This window comes from Brienomyrus brachyistius, chromosome 8 (assembly GCF_023856365.1).
Source record: "Brienomyrus brachyistius isolate T26 chromosome 8, BBRACH_0.4, whole genome shotgun sequence".
NCBI classification, from domain to species: domain Eukaryota; kingdom Metazoa; phylum Chordata; class Actinopteri; order Osteoglossiformes; family Mormyridae; genus Brienomyrus; species Brienomyrus brachyistius.
In genome coordinates, this window is record NC_064540.1 from 18,495,341 (window position 1) to 18,513,145 (window position 17,805).

The 17,805-nt window shown below is 45.2% G+C and overlaps 2 protein-coding genes across 4 annotated transcripts; both read left to right on the plus strand.

The window, feature by feature from the left end:
• Positions 1 to 3,677: 3,677 nt before the first annotated feature.
• Positions 3,678 to 9,261, plus strand: slc25a34 (solute carrier family 25 member 34). The gene is made up of 6 exons (XM_049023391.1): positions 3,678 to 3,791; positions 4,410 to 4,929; positions 6,363 to 6,428; positions 7,747 to 7,899; positions 8,059 to 8,193; positions 8,312 to 9,261. Exons 2-6 carry the CDS (start codon positions 4,495 to 4,497, stop codon positions 8,498 to 8,500), a joined length of 978 nt encoding a protein of 325 aa, XP_048879348.1. The 5' UTR covers positions 3,678 to 3,791; positions 4,410 to 4,494; the 3' UTR covers positions 8,501 to 9,261.
• A 116-nt stretch (positions 9,262 to 9,377) lies between these two features.
• On the plus strand, positions 9,378 to 17,089 carry LOC125747848 (transmembrane protein 82-like). 3 transcript variants are annotated; one of them, XM_049023390.1, is made up of 7 exons: positions 9,378 to 9,511; positions 13,645 to 13,722; positions 14,138 to 14,210; positions 14,848 to 15,034; positions 15,137 to 15,554; positions 15,660 to 15,844; positions 16,251 to 17,089. In XM_049023390.1, the coding sequence occupies exons 2-7, from the start codon at positions 13,683 to 13,685 to the stop codon at positions 16,359 to 16,361; spliced, it is 1,014 nt and encodes a 337-aa protein (XP_048879347.1). In that variant the 5' UTR covers positions 9,378 to 9,511; positions 13,645 to 13,682; the 3' UTR covers positions 16,362 to 17,089. The 3 variants fall into 3 exon arrangements, with proteins under 3 accessions (XP_048879347.1, XP_048879345.1, XP_048879346.1); XM_049023388.1 differs by having other exon boundaries at positions 9,402 to 9,647; XM_049023389.1 differs by having other exon boundaries at positions 9,402 to 9,647; positions 15,140 to 15,554.
• The last annotated feature ends 716 nt before the right edge of the window (positions 17,090 to 17,805 follow it).

Below are 17,805 nucleotides of genomic sequence, written 5' to 3' on the forward strand. Positions count from 1 at the left end.
TATGATAAGAGGTCACCCACTTTCTTTGGGGGAATAAAGTCGGAGCATGTTTATACATTATTACAATACCAAATCTGATTTGTAATTTAAATGTATGCATTAATGAAAAAGTCTGACTAAATTACATAACAGTTTAAAATGTATCATCATTGAGCTTAAAATTTGCTAGAACATGGCTGACTACACATGTTATTACACCTATTTAACGAACAGCTGAAACTCAACACTAAGTGTTACATGCTTACATATTTGGTTACGGTATAATTTAAATGGTATTAAGTCGAGGCTAGCTAACAAATGGCTGAGCTAGACCAAAAACTAGGGTCTTATTACGAATCACTGGTCAGGATGACCACAGATGTTTGAGAATTTCATGAGACTCTTGCTAGTGGTCCATCCATCCATCCATCCATCCATCCATTTTCCAAACCGCTTATCCTACTGGGTGGCAGGGGGTCCGGAGCCTATCCTGGAAGCAATGGGCACGAGGCAGGGAACTACCCAGGATGGGGGGCCAGCCCATCGCAGGACACACTCACACACCATTCACTCTCGGGCAATTTAGCAACTCCAATTAGCCTCAGCATGTTTTTGAACTGTGGGGGGAAACCGGAGTACCCGGAGGAAACCCCACGACGACATGGGGAGAACATGCAAACTCCACACATATGTGACCCAGGTGGAGACTCGAACCCGGGTCCCAGAGGTGTGAGTGCTAACCACTGCACCACCATGCCGGCCCTGCTAGTGGTCCATAATCATAAAATAAATGCATTATTAAAATACTTCCATCCAGCCATGTTCTGCACCTGTTGGTCCTGTGCAGGGTCCTGTGCAGGGTCCTGTGCAGGGCCTGGAGCCTATCCCTGAAGCTATGGGTGCAAGGCAGGGAATAACCCAGGATGAGGCGCAAACCCCCAGCAGGGCATGCACACTATTCATATCTATGGACAATCTGGTAACTTCAATATACCTTAGTAAGTTTTTGGACTGTGGGGTAAAACAGCAGATATAAAATCCATGATGACACGGGGAGAACATGCAAATTCCACACACGGAGCCGGAGGTGGGAAGCACATTAATAACTATGAAATGATACATTTTGATTATTGCCCTTATGGCTCATACAGCTGCATAGTCGTGCAACTCCCTATTTCACCACGAGGTGGCACTGTGCTCGACTGTGATACAGGATATTCGTCACATGGTGATTGGATTTTTTTATCTACATAATGACGTGCAACGTTCGCAACTGCACTCTTCACGTAGTTGAATATTTACTTAGGCCGATAAAATCAGATTTTCTGCTGCCACAACCTTTAGTGATATTTGAAACCAGGTAATAAGGGCCGAATTTATATTACTTAAGTACAATGAATTGTTAATTCTAAAAATGAAAGTAATACATTATTTTAATTAAATTTCCATTGAGATGAAGGAGAAGAGACAAGAAAAATCTTTAATCTTGATCTATGTATTTACCCAACCCCCCCCATCCACGCCAATGGAAAACTGACCAACCCCCACAGAATCGCTTATTCAACTCCTCTGGCCTCCAGTAGTTCCTACCCACTCGGCATCTGACTTTCAGTTCCTCTCGCCCAGCATTCAGGCACTGTTACTCTGCACCCGCAGTATCCTTGCACAAGGGATTATGTAACATGACTTGGAAAAGGACTTTGGCTTTTGCGGTAACATGCAGTGATGTTTCTACTTCCTACTTCTGACCTGCCAAGGTTTCTTTATATTATCTCAGCATGACTCGGGAAAAATTATTAATCATCCCTCACTTCCCACTAAGTCTTTTCCAGAACAGTCTTGGGAAAATTCTTGGGGATGTGTTTCATTTGAGAACCGGCTATGCTTGTAAGATTCAAGATCCAATTCTTTACTGTAATTGTATGTGACAGCACACCGAGACTGGGACGGCAGCTCCAGAGAGGTGCGACTACAAGACAGGACAAGATATGAGACATTTAGCAATACCTACACATATTACACATACTGAATTACTTAGATTGTAGGCAAGCCTGCTGTGTTTGCCTAGCACGTAGCCAGGTTCTGACAAAGTAACGTTACTGCTTAACATCTGAGTGTACAGAGCAGGAACCCCGATTACACAAATCATGTGTATTGCCACTGAACCTTATAAATATCTGCAGACCCTCATGCTTCACATTGCTGACATGTACGAGGGTGTTCACTGTCAGTTTGAAAAATGGTTTGGTTGAGTGAAGCTGAGAAAATCATTGGCTGTCAGCTGCCAACACCCGATTACCGCCAGGGCAAACAGGAGAACTTGGAAAATTGGTGCTGATCCCACCCAGCCTGGCAGACACCTCTTCCCCAACTGCCATCACAGAGGAGAAACAAGTGCATCACAACGTGGACCTCAGACCATCTCCACTGACTGTTTCTTCCAGATAACCTGCTCCTAAATAAATTCTCCTAAAATTCTTATCACTTCAGAAATCTCATCATCCAGGGAAAATTTTCCTTTTCACGCTTAACATATTACTTCCATGGTGTAATTGCACTATTGGTTCAAAACGAGAGTGGACAACAGTTGTTTTTCCCCCACCATCATTCTGTTCTGCATTTGCGGAACCGGCACACTGTTCCACACTTACTGGGTTTCATTGCACCTGTAAACATTTTTGCAAATGATTTTGCACTGTGTGTTCTGTAAATCTGTGTTTTAAAAATCTGTAATTTCTGTTGTATTCTTAGTTTTTCACATATATATTCTGTGAAGCATTTTTCCGTCGTGTCTTGCAAATTTGTCCTGTAATTCATATTTGGAACAGGACCACAATATTCAAACATACTGGCAGTGAAGTGTCTGAGTTCTGACTTGTGAGGAAAGCTATTTTGGGGCTACCTTAATTAGTGATGGCTCAACATTTCCAAGGAAACTGTACTTCACACTAATGAGCAAGGAGTTTGCGTTAGCTTGACAAGCATCTAACAAGCAGGCTAAGTGAAGTGCCAGATCTAGTAGCTATACATCTATATGGACGTGCTTGCACGCAAAGCAATGCTCATGCAAGCGTGTCCTTTCTTCCACAAACAACCAGGATTTCCCAAAAGGCAGACAGAAGCTACTAAATGAAGTGACACGAGATCAACTGTACGAATTATATATAACATATTGAACATAACTTCAGGTGTCATTATACGCATCAAGCAAATTACGAAATGCTCCGCAAATGGCTGAGGGTAAGAGATCACTCGGTGACGCAGCCATGGAGAAACTGAGGTCTGTAAGTAGCTGTGATTTCAAAGTCCTTCGGAAGACAAAACAATTATCGGGATTAATGTTGAACCTTTTCAGAGTGTCTGGCCATCTGGTGCCAGATAGCAACAAAAGATCGAAAACCCATTTCTGGTGTTTGTATCAGAGAACCTGCAATCTTAATAATAACTCTCAAATTCATAGTAATCCCATGAACTCTACTGACGCAGGTTTACAGGGCTGTTCTTTTTCATTGAAACTAGCGTGATCACCGACATTTGACCTGGTTACCTGCTCATTTACCCTTTATCCCACCCCCCTTCACCCCACGCACCCCCGGCACGCAGTTACCCACTGAATGGCCTTCGCAGCAGAGCGAGGGACGGTGGGAGAAGCTGATTGGACGAAAGCAAGGAAGGCGTGGAAGGGGCTGGCGTGCGATTGGCTGCCGGTGGAATCCACGCGCAGGTCTCGCACAATGGGCTTGACGGCCGAGGACCGTGTTTATCAGTGTTGACTTTGAGCGGTGGGAAGGAAAAGTAGAGGAATCAAGAAAGTGAGTATTTCTCTTGCGTTTTAAATTATAACGTACAAAAGTGTCGTGGGTTTCCTCCTCCATCCCTTACTTGTTTTTACGTGTTTCAGACGCGCGGCTTGTGTTTGCGTACAGGTGCCACATTTCGAATCGGTTCATGTGCCTTTTATTCATGCGCTTTGACATCGCAAATCTTGGCCGCACGCAAAGCCGTGCTGTGCAAGGCGCTTATGTGCATGTGCAGTCCGGGCTGTAAGGGTGTCCGAGCCCTGCCGTTGGAGTCGCAGTGCAGTGCTGCCTGCCTTTCCACAGGGAGATCCCTTCAGTCTCCCTCAGAGGCTTCGCAAATCCTCAGAGTCCCCCGCCCCGTTTACACTGACAGCAGATGGAGAGGCCGGTTAGGACATCAGCTCTATATTTCCCAATTGTCACGGCGGTCAGATAAACCTGGAGATGAGTGAACGCAGTGACAAACTTTTGCACAGTTGCCGCGGGGTTATTTAATGCGGGAGTATTGATTCGATCAGATGCGGGTGGATGCTTTCATACCAATAAATGCTTAGAAGTTCCTTTGCGTTTCCATGACGGCTGCTAACGCTCTCCATTGTGCCTGTTCCCCCCCCCCCCCACATTTGCCAGTTTAGCGCCCAGCAATGAGTGGGAGGCAGTGAGGAGCAGCAGACTGACCCAGAGTCAGTGACACTACAGGGACAGGAAAACCCTTATGGGACCCACGATGCCTGTGCCCCACCTTCTGGAGTACCCGGCCCGACCAGGTGGGCCACAGGCACTGTGTCTCCCTCTGGATTTTGCGCTGGGAGCCCTGGCCTGCTGCGGGGCGTGTGTGTTCACCAACCCACTGGAGGTGGTGAAGACGCGGTTGCAGCTGCAGGGAGAGCTGCGCGCCCGGGGGTCCTACCCACGGCACTACCGCGGGGTCCTGCAGGCACTCTGGCTGGTGGGCCGCACTGATGGTCTGCGCGGCCTGCAGAAGGGGCTGTCGGCTGGGCTGCTCTATCAGGCCTGCATGAACGGAGTACGCCTGGGCTTCTACTCCTACGCCGAGGCAGCAGGCCTGACGGCAGGTCCTGGGGGCAGCCTGCTGGTGGGGGCCACTGCCGGGGCACTGGGGGCCTTCGTGGCGTCTCCCGCTTACCTGGTGAGTCTCTGTTGAATTTGGGTGGCTGATAGTGAATCCACGTGCACCCGACCGTGCGAGCAGCTCACTTTTAGGAAGTGTAGTTAATGTACAATTTGAATGGAATCATGTTCTGCCAAGTGATCCAGTTGATCTTTTTTGTCACTAGATTCATTTGGGGCAGTTTCTATTTTTTGTTTATATTCCGCGTATTATAATATGAAGGGTAGCATAGTGGATTTCAGTTTGGCCTCAGCTTTGCGGATACAGTGTCCTCACTATTATTTTGCCTGGACACTAAGTTCAGATCAGTTAGTGACTCTGATTTGGCGTGTGTGTGTGTGTGTGTGACAAAAACCTGTTATTTTGATGTTGTGTGGCCTGTGTGAGGGAAGACTCGGCTTTCTAGAAATCTGTGACTGCAATCAAAAAACAAAAAATTGGTTACTTATGATTAAGGTTAAGGCCGAGAAAGTGTTAAGGCTGTCATTGCTGGGATTAGGGATTTTTCAATAGAAATGGATGGAGAGTCACCACAAAGATTAGAATACAAATGCGTGTGTGTGTCCATGTGTGTGTGTGTGTGTCCGTGTGTGTGCGCATGTTACCTGTCAGCCCCATTTACAATGTCGCTGCCTTTTGCCTCATCCTTCCCGTTATCAGCTGTCATATATAACTTTGAATTATCACACCACCTGTCATTTCTCATTTTGTATTTTTTACCTTTTAAAGTCATACCAGACAGCGGCATTGGATTAGTTTGAAAGCTGGACTGTTTATCATGTAACTGTCCACAGTCAGTAGCATCAGGGCTGCGTCTCTCCTTTGATAATCTGCTGAGCAGCTTCTTCTCTTAGATGGGCGCTTTTTTGCGAAAGTGACTCAAAATATCCCTGAACAGCCTCTGCCTACTTTACCTCCTGTGTCTGTGCAGCCATCCTGCATGACCTTGCAGCTCCTATTGCTTCCTGGCTCTGTTCATTGGCGTGCTGTAATATATCCCAGCTCTCCCTAGAATGCCCCCCCACCCCTTTATAAAGTCCCCTTCCTTTGAGGGATTGGTGGGGGGGGGGGTGATGGCTGGGTGGCTATTTTAGCTGCTGCCTGTAAATGGGTCACAGACACTCTTCTCTGTTTTTTGGCTCTGCGACTTTGAGTCCGATTTCAGATGCATGGGGGCTGAATGCGTGGGATTTAAGGCCGGCTTATCGCGAGCGACTGAGATGCTGACTCCGGCGGAGATAAATACCGTGGTATAAAGAGAGTGCAGCTCCTGCAGGACAACAGCCACTTTCTCTTATATCCACAATAGAGGTTTTTGGGTAATGAATCGCTGACTCCTGTTTGGCTTTGAGCAGGACCTTTTCGAGGTTGAGTCCCTTTCACAATGGCCCCCTCTGTGCCTGTGGGGGTGCATGTGGATTTTTTACAGAGTTGTTGCCTCGTCTTTGCAGGTGAAGACCCACCTCCAGGCCCAGGCAGTGGAAACCATTGCTGTTGGTCACCAGCACAACCACCAGGTGAGATGGGGAGTGAGGAGTCAGACGGGCCTGTGTTTGTGTTTTCTTATTAACTGTGTCAAATTCCAGCAGCGTGAAAACGTATGACGTTCCGGGGCATTTTCCCCAGGTAGTTCTCTCTTGAGGCTTCCTTTGGTTTGAATCTGCCATGTGACCCGGTGATTCTTTGAGTCACCTTCCTGTCAGAGGGTCCCTGCGTCTGATACGGCAGATTCCGCTGAGCCCGGAGTTTCCGCCGACCTGGGGCTGTGTGTGCGTGTGTGCCTGGCTCTGCCAGGGTGGGTGTGTGTCTTGTCATGTGATTTGCGAGTGTCAATACGACAGCGTTCAAATGCTTCTCGTTCACGTGACCGCAGTCCAGTGCCGCGGTGACTTCGTAACCAGAGACCAATCGGTGATAAGAAAGAAACACAGAGGCTAAATTTACTTGGTAATAGTCACCAAAGTTATGTATAGCTGGCAAGTTGTACAGCTGTACTTGAAGATGTATCAAGGGTTTGAATTTTTTCAAGACCTGCTTAACTATATAAAACTGACAGCAACTCAAAAAGATGAGGCAAGAAAATATCAAAAGCACAACTTACTGAATATCTGTACTGAAACCCACCAGCTACAAATGCTCCGTTTTGCTAGCTGTTGTATTACATATCAGAAATAGTGAGTCATGTTCTCGGACTGTCGAAGAATTTTACGTTTCATAAATATGGAAAACGGTGACATCTTGTGGCGAAAATGGGTATGTCATGCTGCTGTACAACTTCGATTTTCTTCTTGTCTTATTTCGCCCCCAAATTCCAACCAATTATCCAATACAGGAGGGGCAGGTTTAAAATAAGTTGTATTTGAAATTATTGAATTACAAAAAAAAGAAACTATGTAACATTGCATACTCAGCATATTCAGTAGTGTAGATATAATAAACTCACATAATAAACCCACAGTCTGGATTTGCAATATTGCAGCCATTCAGCTTCAGTGTTTGCTATTTCGGATTGTGCTTTTCAGGCTAAACCAGTGCCCTCTGCGACTGCCAGATGGTCCACATTTTTGTTCTTTCCTATCAGTCAGAAAAGTTTCGATAGGCGAATCACTATATAGTTGCTTCACTATATTCAGGTACAAAAAGGTGTAAAAATATAATTAGCTATTTAAGGCTCTGAGGATTAACTCTTGCTTAGAAGGGAAACAAAGTTTCCAAACATAAATAGCATTTCATAGTTGTGGGTGGTATGGCGGCTAACCCTGTAGTAGATATGCAGCTGGAAGACGGATGGATTTAATTTTAAATTGGTCCTGTCCTCCCCTTTGTGACCTCTAGGGGGTGTCGAGTGCATTTGCCACTATTTACCGGCGAGAAGGCGTGATTGGGCTGTGGAGAGGTGTGAACGGGGCAGTCCCCAGGGTCATGGTGGGGTCGGCATCACAGCTTGCCACTTTCAGTTCTGCCAAAGACTGGGTCCTGCAGACTCAGGTGAGACGTGAAAAGGGGGCGGGGGAGACTCACCAAAACGTAAACCCTGATTGGTGGTTTCATAAATCTGCATCTACAGTACTAATAGATTATTTCAAGCTAATGATAGATTTTCCACAGCTAAATACTTATGTCCATAACAGTATATTCCTCTTACAGTGCTTCAGCCCACACAGCTGGCTGATTGCTTTGACAGCTGCCACTATCAGTGGGATTGCTGTGACCTTCACTATGACTCCATTTGATGTCATTAGCACACGACTATATAACCAGCCTGTGGATGAGCTGCGAAGGGTGAGAAATTCGACACTCTTGTCTGTCACAACTTGTTGTCCAAAAATCCATGTGACTCCTTTTATTAAAATCATTATTTCACATTAAAATGACAACAGTTCTCTTGCCTGTCCTCTAGGGGCGCCTGTACAGTGGCTTCGTGGACTGCTTACTGAAAGTGTGTCAGACTGAGGGGCCTCTGGGCCTCTATAAGGGTATGGGTCCGGTGTTCCTGCGCCTGGCCCCCCATACCGTCCTCAGCATGCTGTTCTGGGACCTGATGAGGCAGCGAGCGTTTCAGTACTACGAGAATCCCGAACGTGACTGACGGTGGTGTTCCGGAGTCCATGCGCACTGGACAGGAGCATCGACTGCAACGTGAACGAGTGGTCCGGGGTGGGGGGGAGGCTGGGTAAATGAATAGGGATTAAATAACAGGGGAAGTTTCAGTATCAGTGTATGGCTTGAAGATGCAGTGGGATCGTAATAGATGTTAAGACTGCCCGGGTTTTAGTAGTTTCCCGTAAAACCGGTCGGATAGACTCCAACCAAGTAGAACTCCAGTCCATTGCACTTACTACAAACAACTCATAACGTAGTGATAACTTTTGATACCAACATTTTCAGTTACCGCGATTAATGTTATGCTAGTAGATGGGCTTTAAAGCGTTGTGTCAAAATCAGTTTAGTTCGTTTTGTCGAAACTAACAGTAAGATTCAGAAAGGTTTATTACATGCCAGCAATTAACATTTTTAAAATGTTGAGTTAAATAGAACATTTAAATTTTTACGGTTATCCTGAACACAGGCAGTGCAGGAAAGCAGGCCGCCTCCTGATACCGAAAGCGCACAAAGCTGGAGGATGTTGTTCTTCTCCATGTTTCGACTTTTTGAAATGTTCTTCAACATCAACCCCCTTTGTATAAAGCAGACTGACTCCCCCGGGGCTTTGGGCTGAACACTAACCTCTGCGCCAGCACACGGTGTGTCTCATGTTATTATGGGATGCCTGATTCGTTTGTTAGTATTGTGTGTGACTGTAGTCTGACTTTCCCAAATGCAATTTAATAATAAAAAAATCGAAATATACTCGAAAGGATCGTCGCACTTTTGATTGTAATGCATGTAAGAATCGGACGGTTCACTCAGTTTTTCCGGTTTATGCGGCAAAAACACTTCCCGTAGAAATGTCCTGGGAAAATAATAATATTGTCAGAAAATATAAATTTTAAGTTTTTTAGGTGTTATTATTTATCTTGACAAAAACCGTGGCTGTCCTCCACAGGATGGCCCTAGAATCACAGCAGTGCCGATCAGAGTCGCCCTCATAATTAAACAGGTGAGTCGTATTCAGTAGATAAAAGGCGAAAATTGCGGTTGAGAAGCAAGTTTCACTTTTCTGCGCCTTCAGTTCGACAGCAAAACCTACGTCGGTCAGCAGCAGGTCCGACTTGCTGGAATTGCAGAGATGTTCGGTAAGAAACCTAGCAACACCTACTTCAGTCAGATACACCGACGGCTACATTGTATTTGTACCACGAGAAGCCCTTTGATAAAAGTAGCTTAAAATGTAAGCCATTGTTTTTGTTTTTTTCTATAAACACATTATTCGCGTTAACGGGGCGTAAAACGTCATCATGCGATTTACTTACGTAGCTCAAGCTTCGTTTTACATGGCTCCGACGTAGGACTGTGTATTTGGCCCCATTACATTTTAGAAGTTTTAAAAGAAAATAACATCGAAAATAAAACAGCCGCAGCTTTTCTATGCTCTTAATCTTAGTCTATTAAAATTGGTATTGAAGTTGCACCTAAATTTATGACGTGCTTTGGACAAATTGTAAAAACGCGTAATGGATGCCAGTATATTTTTTCCGGTATCGACTAATGAACAGGCGGGTTCTGCTTTTGGTTAAACACCAAACTAAGAGTATAATAGCCTACGTCTCCTTCTATTTACAATTGTGCCAAACCCGCTATTCCCTTACCAACACGTAATTGCGTTTTGTTTCGTTTAAAAATAACTGAAAAAAATACTCAATTTGTAAGCAAACGTTTGAGGAGGGAAAACACAACAAAACCCTTTCAGTGTGGCGCCAGAAAGGCAGTAATCCGTGCTTCCGATGTAAGTAACATCTTATCCAAGCAGGATTACAGTCAGATGAGCCTCCACTCCCCTGCAAATGCGATGGGATTCCTGCTGCCTCACTTCAGGGTTTTTGCTGATGGAGATGGAGTTCAACCTCAAGTATTTCAGATATAGTTGTTTGCCTCTGTCACCATTCCGCGCCATAAAGTATCTGTAATTTTCTGCATACGCAAGTGACCAGTATTCATTTCTTTTGGCATCACGTGGAGTGAAAGAAATGTAGCTATTGCCTTTAGTCTAGGTTGTAGCGCCTTGAATAGCGTTTCTGCGAACGTGTACGGTCTAGGATCTTTCTTTGACCCACTGAAAATCTGTCTGTCAAAGTTTGACTTTTGAAGAGATTCTGTTTGTAAACAACTGAAATTAAAGTTGGGATTTTCGAGAAGGAAGTCCATAGTTCCCGTTTCATTGTAAATAATGTATGCAGGCATTAATCTTTTCACAGTGCATTCCCACGTTCTTGTCATTGGTGACCAGTGGAAAGTGCACGCATTGTTTTCTACGGTTCATTTGTCGCAGGTCTTTCGTGCCAGAGTTCAGCTAGTTCCCACTTCCACGGCTGAAGACTTTGTCTCCTTGAACAACTCGATTTTGTTTTGACTAAAGCGAACCGTTAAAGGGGTTGTGTGTCTCTAGAGCTGTGCGCCTAGAGTAAAATGTAGAAAAAAAAGTATCCCAAATGATTGGAGACCTCATAGTGGTATGCCCCCTTCCATCCACAGTATTTTTAAAGTATAGTAGTTACTGCCGTTTCATTTTGTGATGTGAGAATATTTTTTTTGAAATAATATTGATAAACTGCAATGGCAATATCGCATACCACAACCAATGTGTTGTCTCTTACTTGCATATAATAAATGAAGCTCATCATGTCTGTCCTTGTCGTGCCAAAATGTAACTTTTGTTACTTTTGACTGCTCTTGTTAAAATACCCATTTAATCTGGGCAAGACATACGCTTCCAAACTTGTAAAAGTCTATCACAGGCTCATTGCATAATTTTCCCTGATAACATTTGTTAAGCTGGTTAGTCAGTTTATTGATATTAAGCTCTGTTGGTCAATTAGTAATTCCGTCCATCTGGTACAAGATTACTGTGAGCCTCAAGCCTGTACTTGATGGTTAATATTTAATAACATATTTATGCTAAAAATGGTTCCTGCTTTTACCTTTACTGTAGTCATTTCAACTTCCCCCTTGGATCACTGTCAGTGTGTGCAAGGACAACGACTACACAGTTGGAATGATTTACGGATCCTTATGGCCAAAATTGCAATTGGACTGAAGAAACGGCCTATCCCATTGGAATGAGCTGTTTCTGAATATAAATCGCTGTGTAAACTCTTTCATATGTCTGTGACAGATGTGGTCAGGAACATTATTTACTTCGCCAGTAGAGTGTTTCTGTGGCCTATTTATAAATGCTTGCAGGATCACAATTGTGTATGGTGCAAGACTTGCACCATTTGAACCATCCAGTCCAGAAAGGAATCCATCACAGTCACCATGAGATTAATTCTGGGAATTCCTGTCGACCTGTTTTGAGTCTGAAAGCACTATGTTTATCAAACGTTTATCGGTCCAGACAAGATGACGCGTCGTCCATATTGTGTCGATTTAATGATCGTTGGGTTCTTTCGTGTTAACCCCGTGTTTCCCTAATTTCAGTTTTAGGATATGTTTGATCATGCGTAATTTACTACACCACTGTAAATAAATAAATCATTGAACTTAAATACATTTTAAATATACAAGTAAGGCAAATGGCACATTACAAACGTGCATGATGTTGAGTCGACGAGGCATAAGTGCAGCTAAGCTGAGCTTCTGATGAAAGCCCAGGTCCAAGCGTAAGCAGGAGTGGAGCAGGAGCTATGTAACATCTTCCAAAAAAGCAAGAACCTAATAAGGCTCATCAGTGACCAGCAGTGCAACATTAAGAGCATTCAAGGAACATAGGCATCAGGCTAGAAGAGGAATTCATGGAACAGATGAGTCTTGAGGTTGGAGAGGGAGTTTGAGGACTGGACACAGTTTGGCAGCTTATTTCAGGATTGGGGAAACAGACATGAGAACCATCTGGAGTGACACTCCGTTCATGGGGGAGGAATTACTGACCGATGGGGGCAAGATGGGATGTGGGTGTTAAGGAGCCCCTTGATGGAGATGCCATAGATGTGAGTGACATAGAGATCCAATGCAGGGACAGCAGGATGGGTGTGACACGAATGCTAAAGAGCTTTTTCAGAAGATCCTAATATGAATGTCACCGCTGAAATATTTAGCATTTGTTTTCACTACCAAACAGTTATTTATGCATAATAAATGAATTTAATGGAATTTTTAAATTGTATGATTTTAAAGTATATTTATCAAAAATAACTCGTCTATTTAAAGCAGGAGAATAATGCATATGTTTTAATGCATTAAAATTTGTGGTTGAAAGTCTAGGCATGGATTGAGTGTGAAGCTGGGGTACAACCTGGTGGGATGCTGGTCCCTCTCAGGGCTGGGGTACAGCCCAGGTGGGATGCTGGTCCCTCTCAGGGCTGGGGTACAGCCCGGGTGGGATCACCTTTAATTGTTCCTATTGACACTGGCAAAGACCCTCACAGGAACTCGACTTTTTAAAAAAAATTTTTTTTGCATTTGGCTTGTTTTGTTATTAAGTTTTAGTTATGTTTAGGTATTGATTGTTTTGTTTGTTTTGTATGCTAGACTCATCCTGTAGTGACCGGCCCCCCTACCAAAAAACCTGATGATCATTTCTCTGCCATGTCACCTGGGGGATCTGGGTGGCTGGGTGGTCTGCTCTGCCTTACCTGGGGTGGCCCAGCTTCCATCAAACGCTACAAGCAGACACTAATTAGCCTAAATCTTGAAAAATTGCGTGAAAACCTAAAATATTACCTGAATTTTTATTCTATGTATGGATATCCTCCTTTCTGCCTTATCTCCAAATGGTACCTCTCTGTCCAGCTGATCCAAAATAGCTCGATCCCACGAAATGTACTCTGAAAGTGTCACAGATAGAGGTATTGACGTCAGTCACACGAATGACCTTTGAAACGCCTTCCAGCAAAACTTGAAATAAACATCAATTTCCAGAAGACAGAAGGCAGGGAATGGACAAGGAACTATTTTATTATATACAAGTAATCTTTTGAGGCGTTATGAATTGAACGGCACAATTACATCATTTTAAAGAAATTGTTCACAGGAATATATATGCACATGTAGTTTTGAATTGAAACCTGACACTAATTAGTTGAAACAAGCTGTTGTAAAGGGTTGTGGGTAACAGCAGTGATCTGGTCCTTCAAGGGTTTGTGCTGTTCTGGTTTCCTCCGATATCGGACATCATGAGGTTCGAAGTGAGTCTCTTGGAAAGTCTGCTACAAGGTGAGGTCATTTATTATTATTTATTGCTGTTGTTTACTGTTTCTATTCACCTCCTTAGTAGCAGCAATGCTAAGTCACACTGCCAGTCAGAAGTTTAGTCATTTGCAGTTTCTTTTGTTTAATTACAGTTTAAGCACTATTGGTGCCACAAACGGGAAAAAAAATCCATAATAGTAATTAAGTGAAAATAGTAAACAAATGACAGGAACCTCTTAAGCAATAAAAATCTTAAACTCATTGAATCACCTTCTGGTTACAACCCAGCAAGGTACTTGACAATTAACCAGAAATCCTAAAATATAGGGGTAAAGAGCGATAAATCGTATATATCATCATATATATCTTTCGCCACTTGTTTTCCTTCTGTTGTCTGTAACGTCTCGCACACATTGTTGTCTGTGTGTCTGTTGTCCAGGGGTAGTGGGCACCTCTGGGATCTTGGTGCTATGCAACCTGCTAAGGGTTCATTTCTTCATCAAGGCTGTGAGGTGAGCGTCAGAGACATGTTCTGCACGCCGCTTTCTGGAGCAGTGTTTCTCAAACCGCTCCTGGGGGTAGCCGGGCTGAGGTGGCAATTTCAAGTCCAGAAAGCAAAAATCCAGACCAGGATTTTGTTTCAACCAACCAGTCGAGTACTATATGACTGTGACTCTTTATGCTCAACTGGTTGGTTGAAACAAAACCCTGGTCTGGATTTTTATTTTCTGGACCTGAAATTGCCACCTCTGGCGCTGGGAGGGAGCAAAATGTACAGCATCTGGGGGTCCCCAAGGATCAGGGTGGGAAACATTGTTTATCGCTTTCACTGCTCGGCCAGTAATGGTCCAATGAGTACCGGCGGTCCCCAGATCCGCCTGGCTTTCAATTGAATTTGTAGGTGTCGGAAAAATAACAGTACATTATTATGCGACAGTACTAATAAACGTAGCTACACCCAATTTCGTACTATACCTTGAGCTGACGAACCGCTGAAGTGCCCGAGTTCATTATTACTAACCATTGTATTTAACCCAAATTTTTTATATAACAGGCTTTATGGCAGTCGGTTCGTAAATACAATGTGTTTGTAAGTTGGGCGATCTAACCTGGGGACTTCCTGTATTCCGTGTCTCTCCTGCCTTGTAGGAAGGATGATGGAAGGAGCCAGAAAGAGCCATGTAGGCCGCTGGCTGGGCCCAAGCCTGGGCTGGGTAGAACGTTATACCTCTGCTGCCTGATCAGCATCCTGACCGTGGTGGGACCACGTGTCGCCTCTCTGGTGGTTCTGGAGTTCTCTCTGCGCGCAGTGGCGGCCTGGGTCACCGTGGGATCGGTGAGAAGTCACATGACCAGTGACACCCCCACCCCACCCCTTCAGCCATTCATACTGCCCTCTTGCCTTTCATGACTTTACACTGCATTTTGTTCTCCCCAGAAGTCCCCTCCCAGTGCCGCCCTCAAGTTTATCGTCACCTGCCAGTTCTCCCTGGGCTGTGCCCTGAGCTGCAGTCTCCACTTCCTCCAGGAGGGGGCACCCCAGCGCTTGCTAAGTTTGCTCCTAGCGGCAGGGCTGAGCTGGTTCCTAGCGAGGCAGAGCAGCCACCTATGGCAGCACGTGATGGCGCTGTATCCCCTACACAGCTCCCAGCGTTACTGCGGCATCTGCCTCAGCCTCGTGGCCTCTAGTCGTGCCCTTCTGCCCTTCCTGAACCATAGCCTCATGGTGACCTTCTGCGTGGCTGCTGTCGCTGCCATATCGATCATCAACCACCACTTCCTGTCAGCAGCAGAAGCGCTGAGGTTTTGGACGCCGCTTACGATCTGCTACATGCTGCTGGTGGTCCACACACAAGGTAAGTGTGGGGGCAGAATGGTATTCCAGATATCGAGAGGCATATTTTTATTTATATATTTTTTTAATCTCCTAAATTTTTACACACATACCCCCCCCTCCCTAGAGGAGCAACATCGCCGCCCCGGTGGAGAGGTTGTGCATCAGACAGTGATGGTGCGCCTGGGGGGTCTGCTACTGCTGATGCTGATGGTGGGCTGGTGGACAGACGTGCTGCACATGTTCATTTGCTTCCTGGGGGAGGCGTGCTGTTTAATCCCCTCGCGGGACCTGCAGGATGCGGTGTCCCAGGTTAGCTGGCCTCCCTGGACGACGCCCCGCAGGCCTGCGGCCAGAATGTGCCATAACTACGTCCCAGTCCTTAGCTCCAGGCCTTCTGTTTATATATACAGAACCTGAGTGTTTAGTACACTTCTGTCAGGTTGCGTAAACACTCTTAAGAGTTAAATGAACACTCCCCGTGTTAGGATAATCCTAGACATTTTTCTGCAAGGCATATACCAGAATGGGGGTTGATTGTACCTATTAGTGCTGAGTATTTTAATTAACCCATGAAAAACATTTTTAGTGTTTCAGTACAGCTTCATTCACACTCAAGCTTGTGTAGCTGATAATGTTTAAGTGTTTTTCAGATCCTGCCGTTTCCCCTGTGATGTAATTAACACAGCCAACTTTGCGGTGTTCTCTCACCCTGCAGGAGATGGCCGAGGAGGCATCCAGCTGCCTGCAGCTAAATCGGAGCGCAAACCCCCACTCGCAGATGCAGCCAGAATCTGACTCGGTCCCCTCTAAAGACACGGACTTTTAGATGTCGCTCAGAGGTCCTTTGCGGTGGTGAAACAAAGAGACCAGCATTGTACACTGAATTCATTTTGTGCAGAAACACCATCACAGAGATAAGTACATGAATCACAGAAATGTTGGGCCGGATGGGAGGGGGCAGACGAGCAGGGGAGCCAGACAGGGCACAAGGGAGGCAACAAGAAGGGGCGGCAGGGCAGGTAAAACTAAGGTGTGTTTCATAGTGACAGGGTGTGTTTCTGAACTTTGGCTTCCAAATATTGTTGAGTCACCACCCATAGGCTGATGTCATATGCTAGGCGTGAGTTACAGGTGTGATTTTTTTGTCTGAGTTTAAACCTGGAACCTCACCATCACTCTGGATTCCCCAGACCAAGCAGCGGTGGCAGAATTTGTCATTCCCAGTCTGCAAGAGCTGTGGACCGTACTGGTTTCCTTGATGCCTCGGGTCTTTGCTGAGAAAGTCACTCTCTGATTACTGAGAGCGCAGTCAGTGTCCAGCCTTGGCAAGGTCACACATGTTACTCATTCCAGTGAAAGTGCAGCCCTTGTACTCGCCGTTTTCAGTCTCCGGTTACTGTCACCGATCGATTTGTGTGTCGCTGAGGAAATGGGGCTTGTTGGTGACGTCAGGGGCCCGATCGGTTCCTGTCAGGGGCCCGATTGGTTCCTGCTCTACTGCCTGTTCCTCAGCTGTTTTTTTTTTACAGATAATAAAAGCATCAAGAAATTGTGGATGGCCAGAAACTGCTCATTTTCAGCAGAAAGTTCTGGAGAAATGGGCTAGTAATGGTGGGTCAAGTTGGAGAAAGAGAAAAATGGGGGGGGGGGGGGTGTGCATGTGTGTGTGTGCGTCTGTGTGTGACTGTGTGTGTGTGCCTGCCGAACTTTGAGCCTAATGTAACGCTCGTGATGGAATCACACTGGGAAATCTCTGAACTGGGCCACATGTCAGCCTCAGACACACATACCAACAACTCTGCCTGCATAGAAGACTGGGGCGTACATTCCCACTCACACACACACCTGCATTTTCATCTGCATTTTTGCATGCATGCCTGGCTGCCCTGCTTCAGACATAAGTACCCGCCATCAAAAGCTCTCACATACATGTGCACATATATAGCTTTACTAACTTGTGCATTCCTATACACAGAGACATACCTACACAAGCTCTCTCTCTCTCTCTCTCTCTCTCTCTCTCTCTCTCTCTCTCTCTCTCACGCACACACATACAGACACACAGATTGAGCCGTCATGCACGAATGTGATAAATTCCAGTACATTCTGCAAGTCTTTTTTTCGTTAGCCTTATACCAGAAGTCTCCTTTCTGAAGCTGCTACATGACGAATTATGCCACATCTGCACCCCATCATCGTAATTCCCTGACATAATAAATGTGTGTGTAACGCTACACTTTGTTACAGCGAGTTAGAGGAAATGGTGCTTT

Coding starts and splice junctions, on each gene's coding strand:
- slc25a34 (XM_049023391.1), top strand. CDS start 4,495: ATGGGACCCACGATGCCTGTGCCCCACCTTCTGGAGTACCCGGCCCGA. Junction 6,429..7,746: donor GTCACCAGCACAACCACCAG/GTGAGATGGGGA, acceptor TGTGACCTCTAG/GGGGTGTCGAGTGCATTTGC. Junction 7,900..8,058: donor ACTGGGTCCTGCAGACTCAG/GTGAGACGTGAA, acceptor TTCCTCTTACAG/TGCTTCAGCCCACACAGCTG.
- LOC125747848 (XM_049023388.1), top strand. Junction 13,723..14,137: donor CTTGGAAAGTCTGCTACAAG/GTGAGGTCATTT, acceptor TCTGTTGTCCAG/GGGTAGTGGGCACCTCTGGG. Junction 15,555..15,659: donor GCTGGTGGTCCACACACAAG/GTAAGTGTGGGG, acceptor CCCCCTCCCTAG/AGGAGCAACATCGCCGCCCC.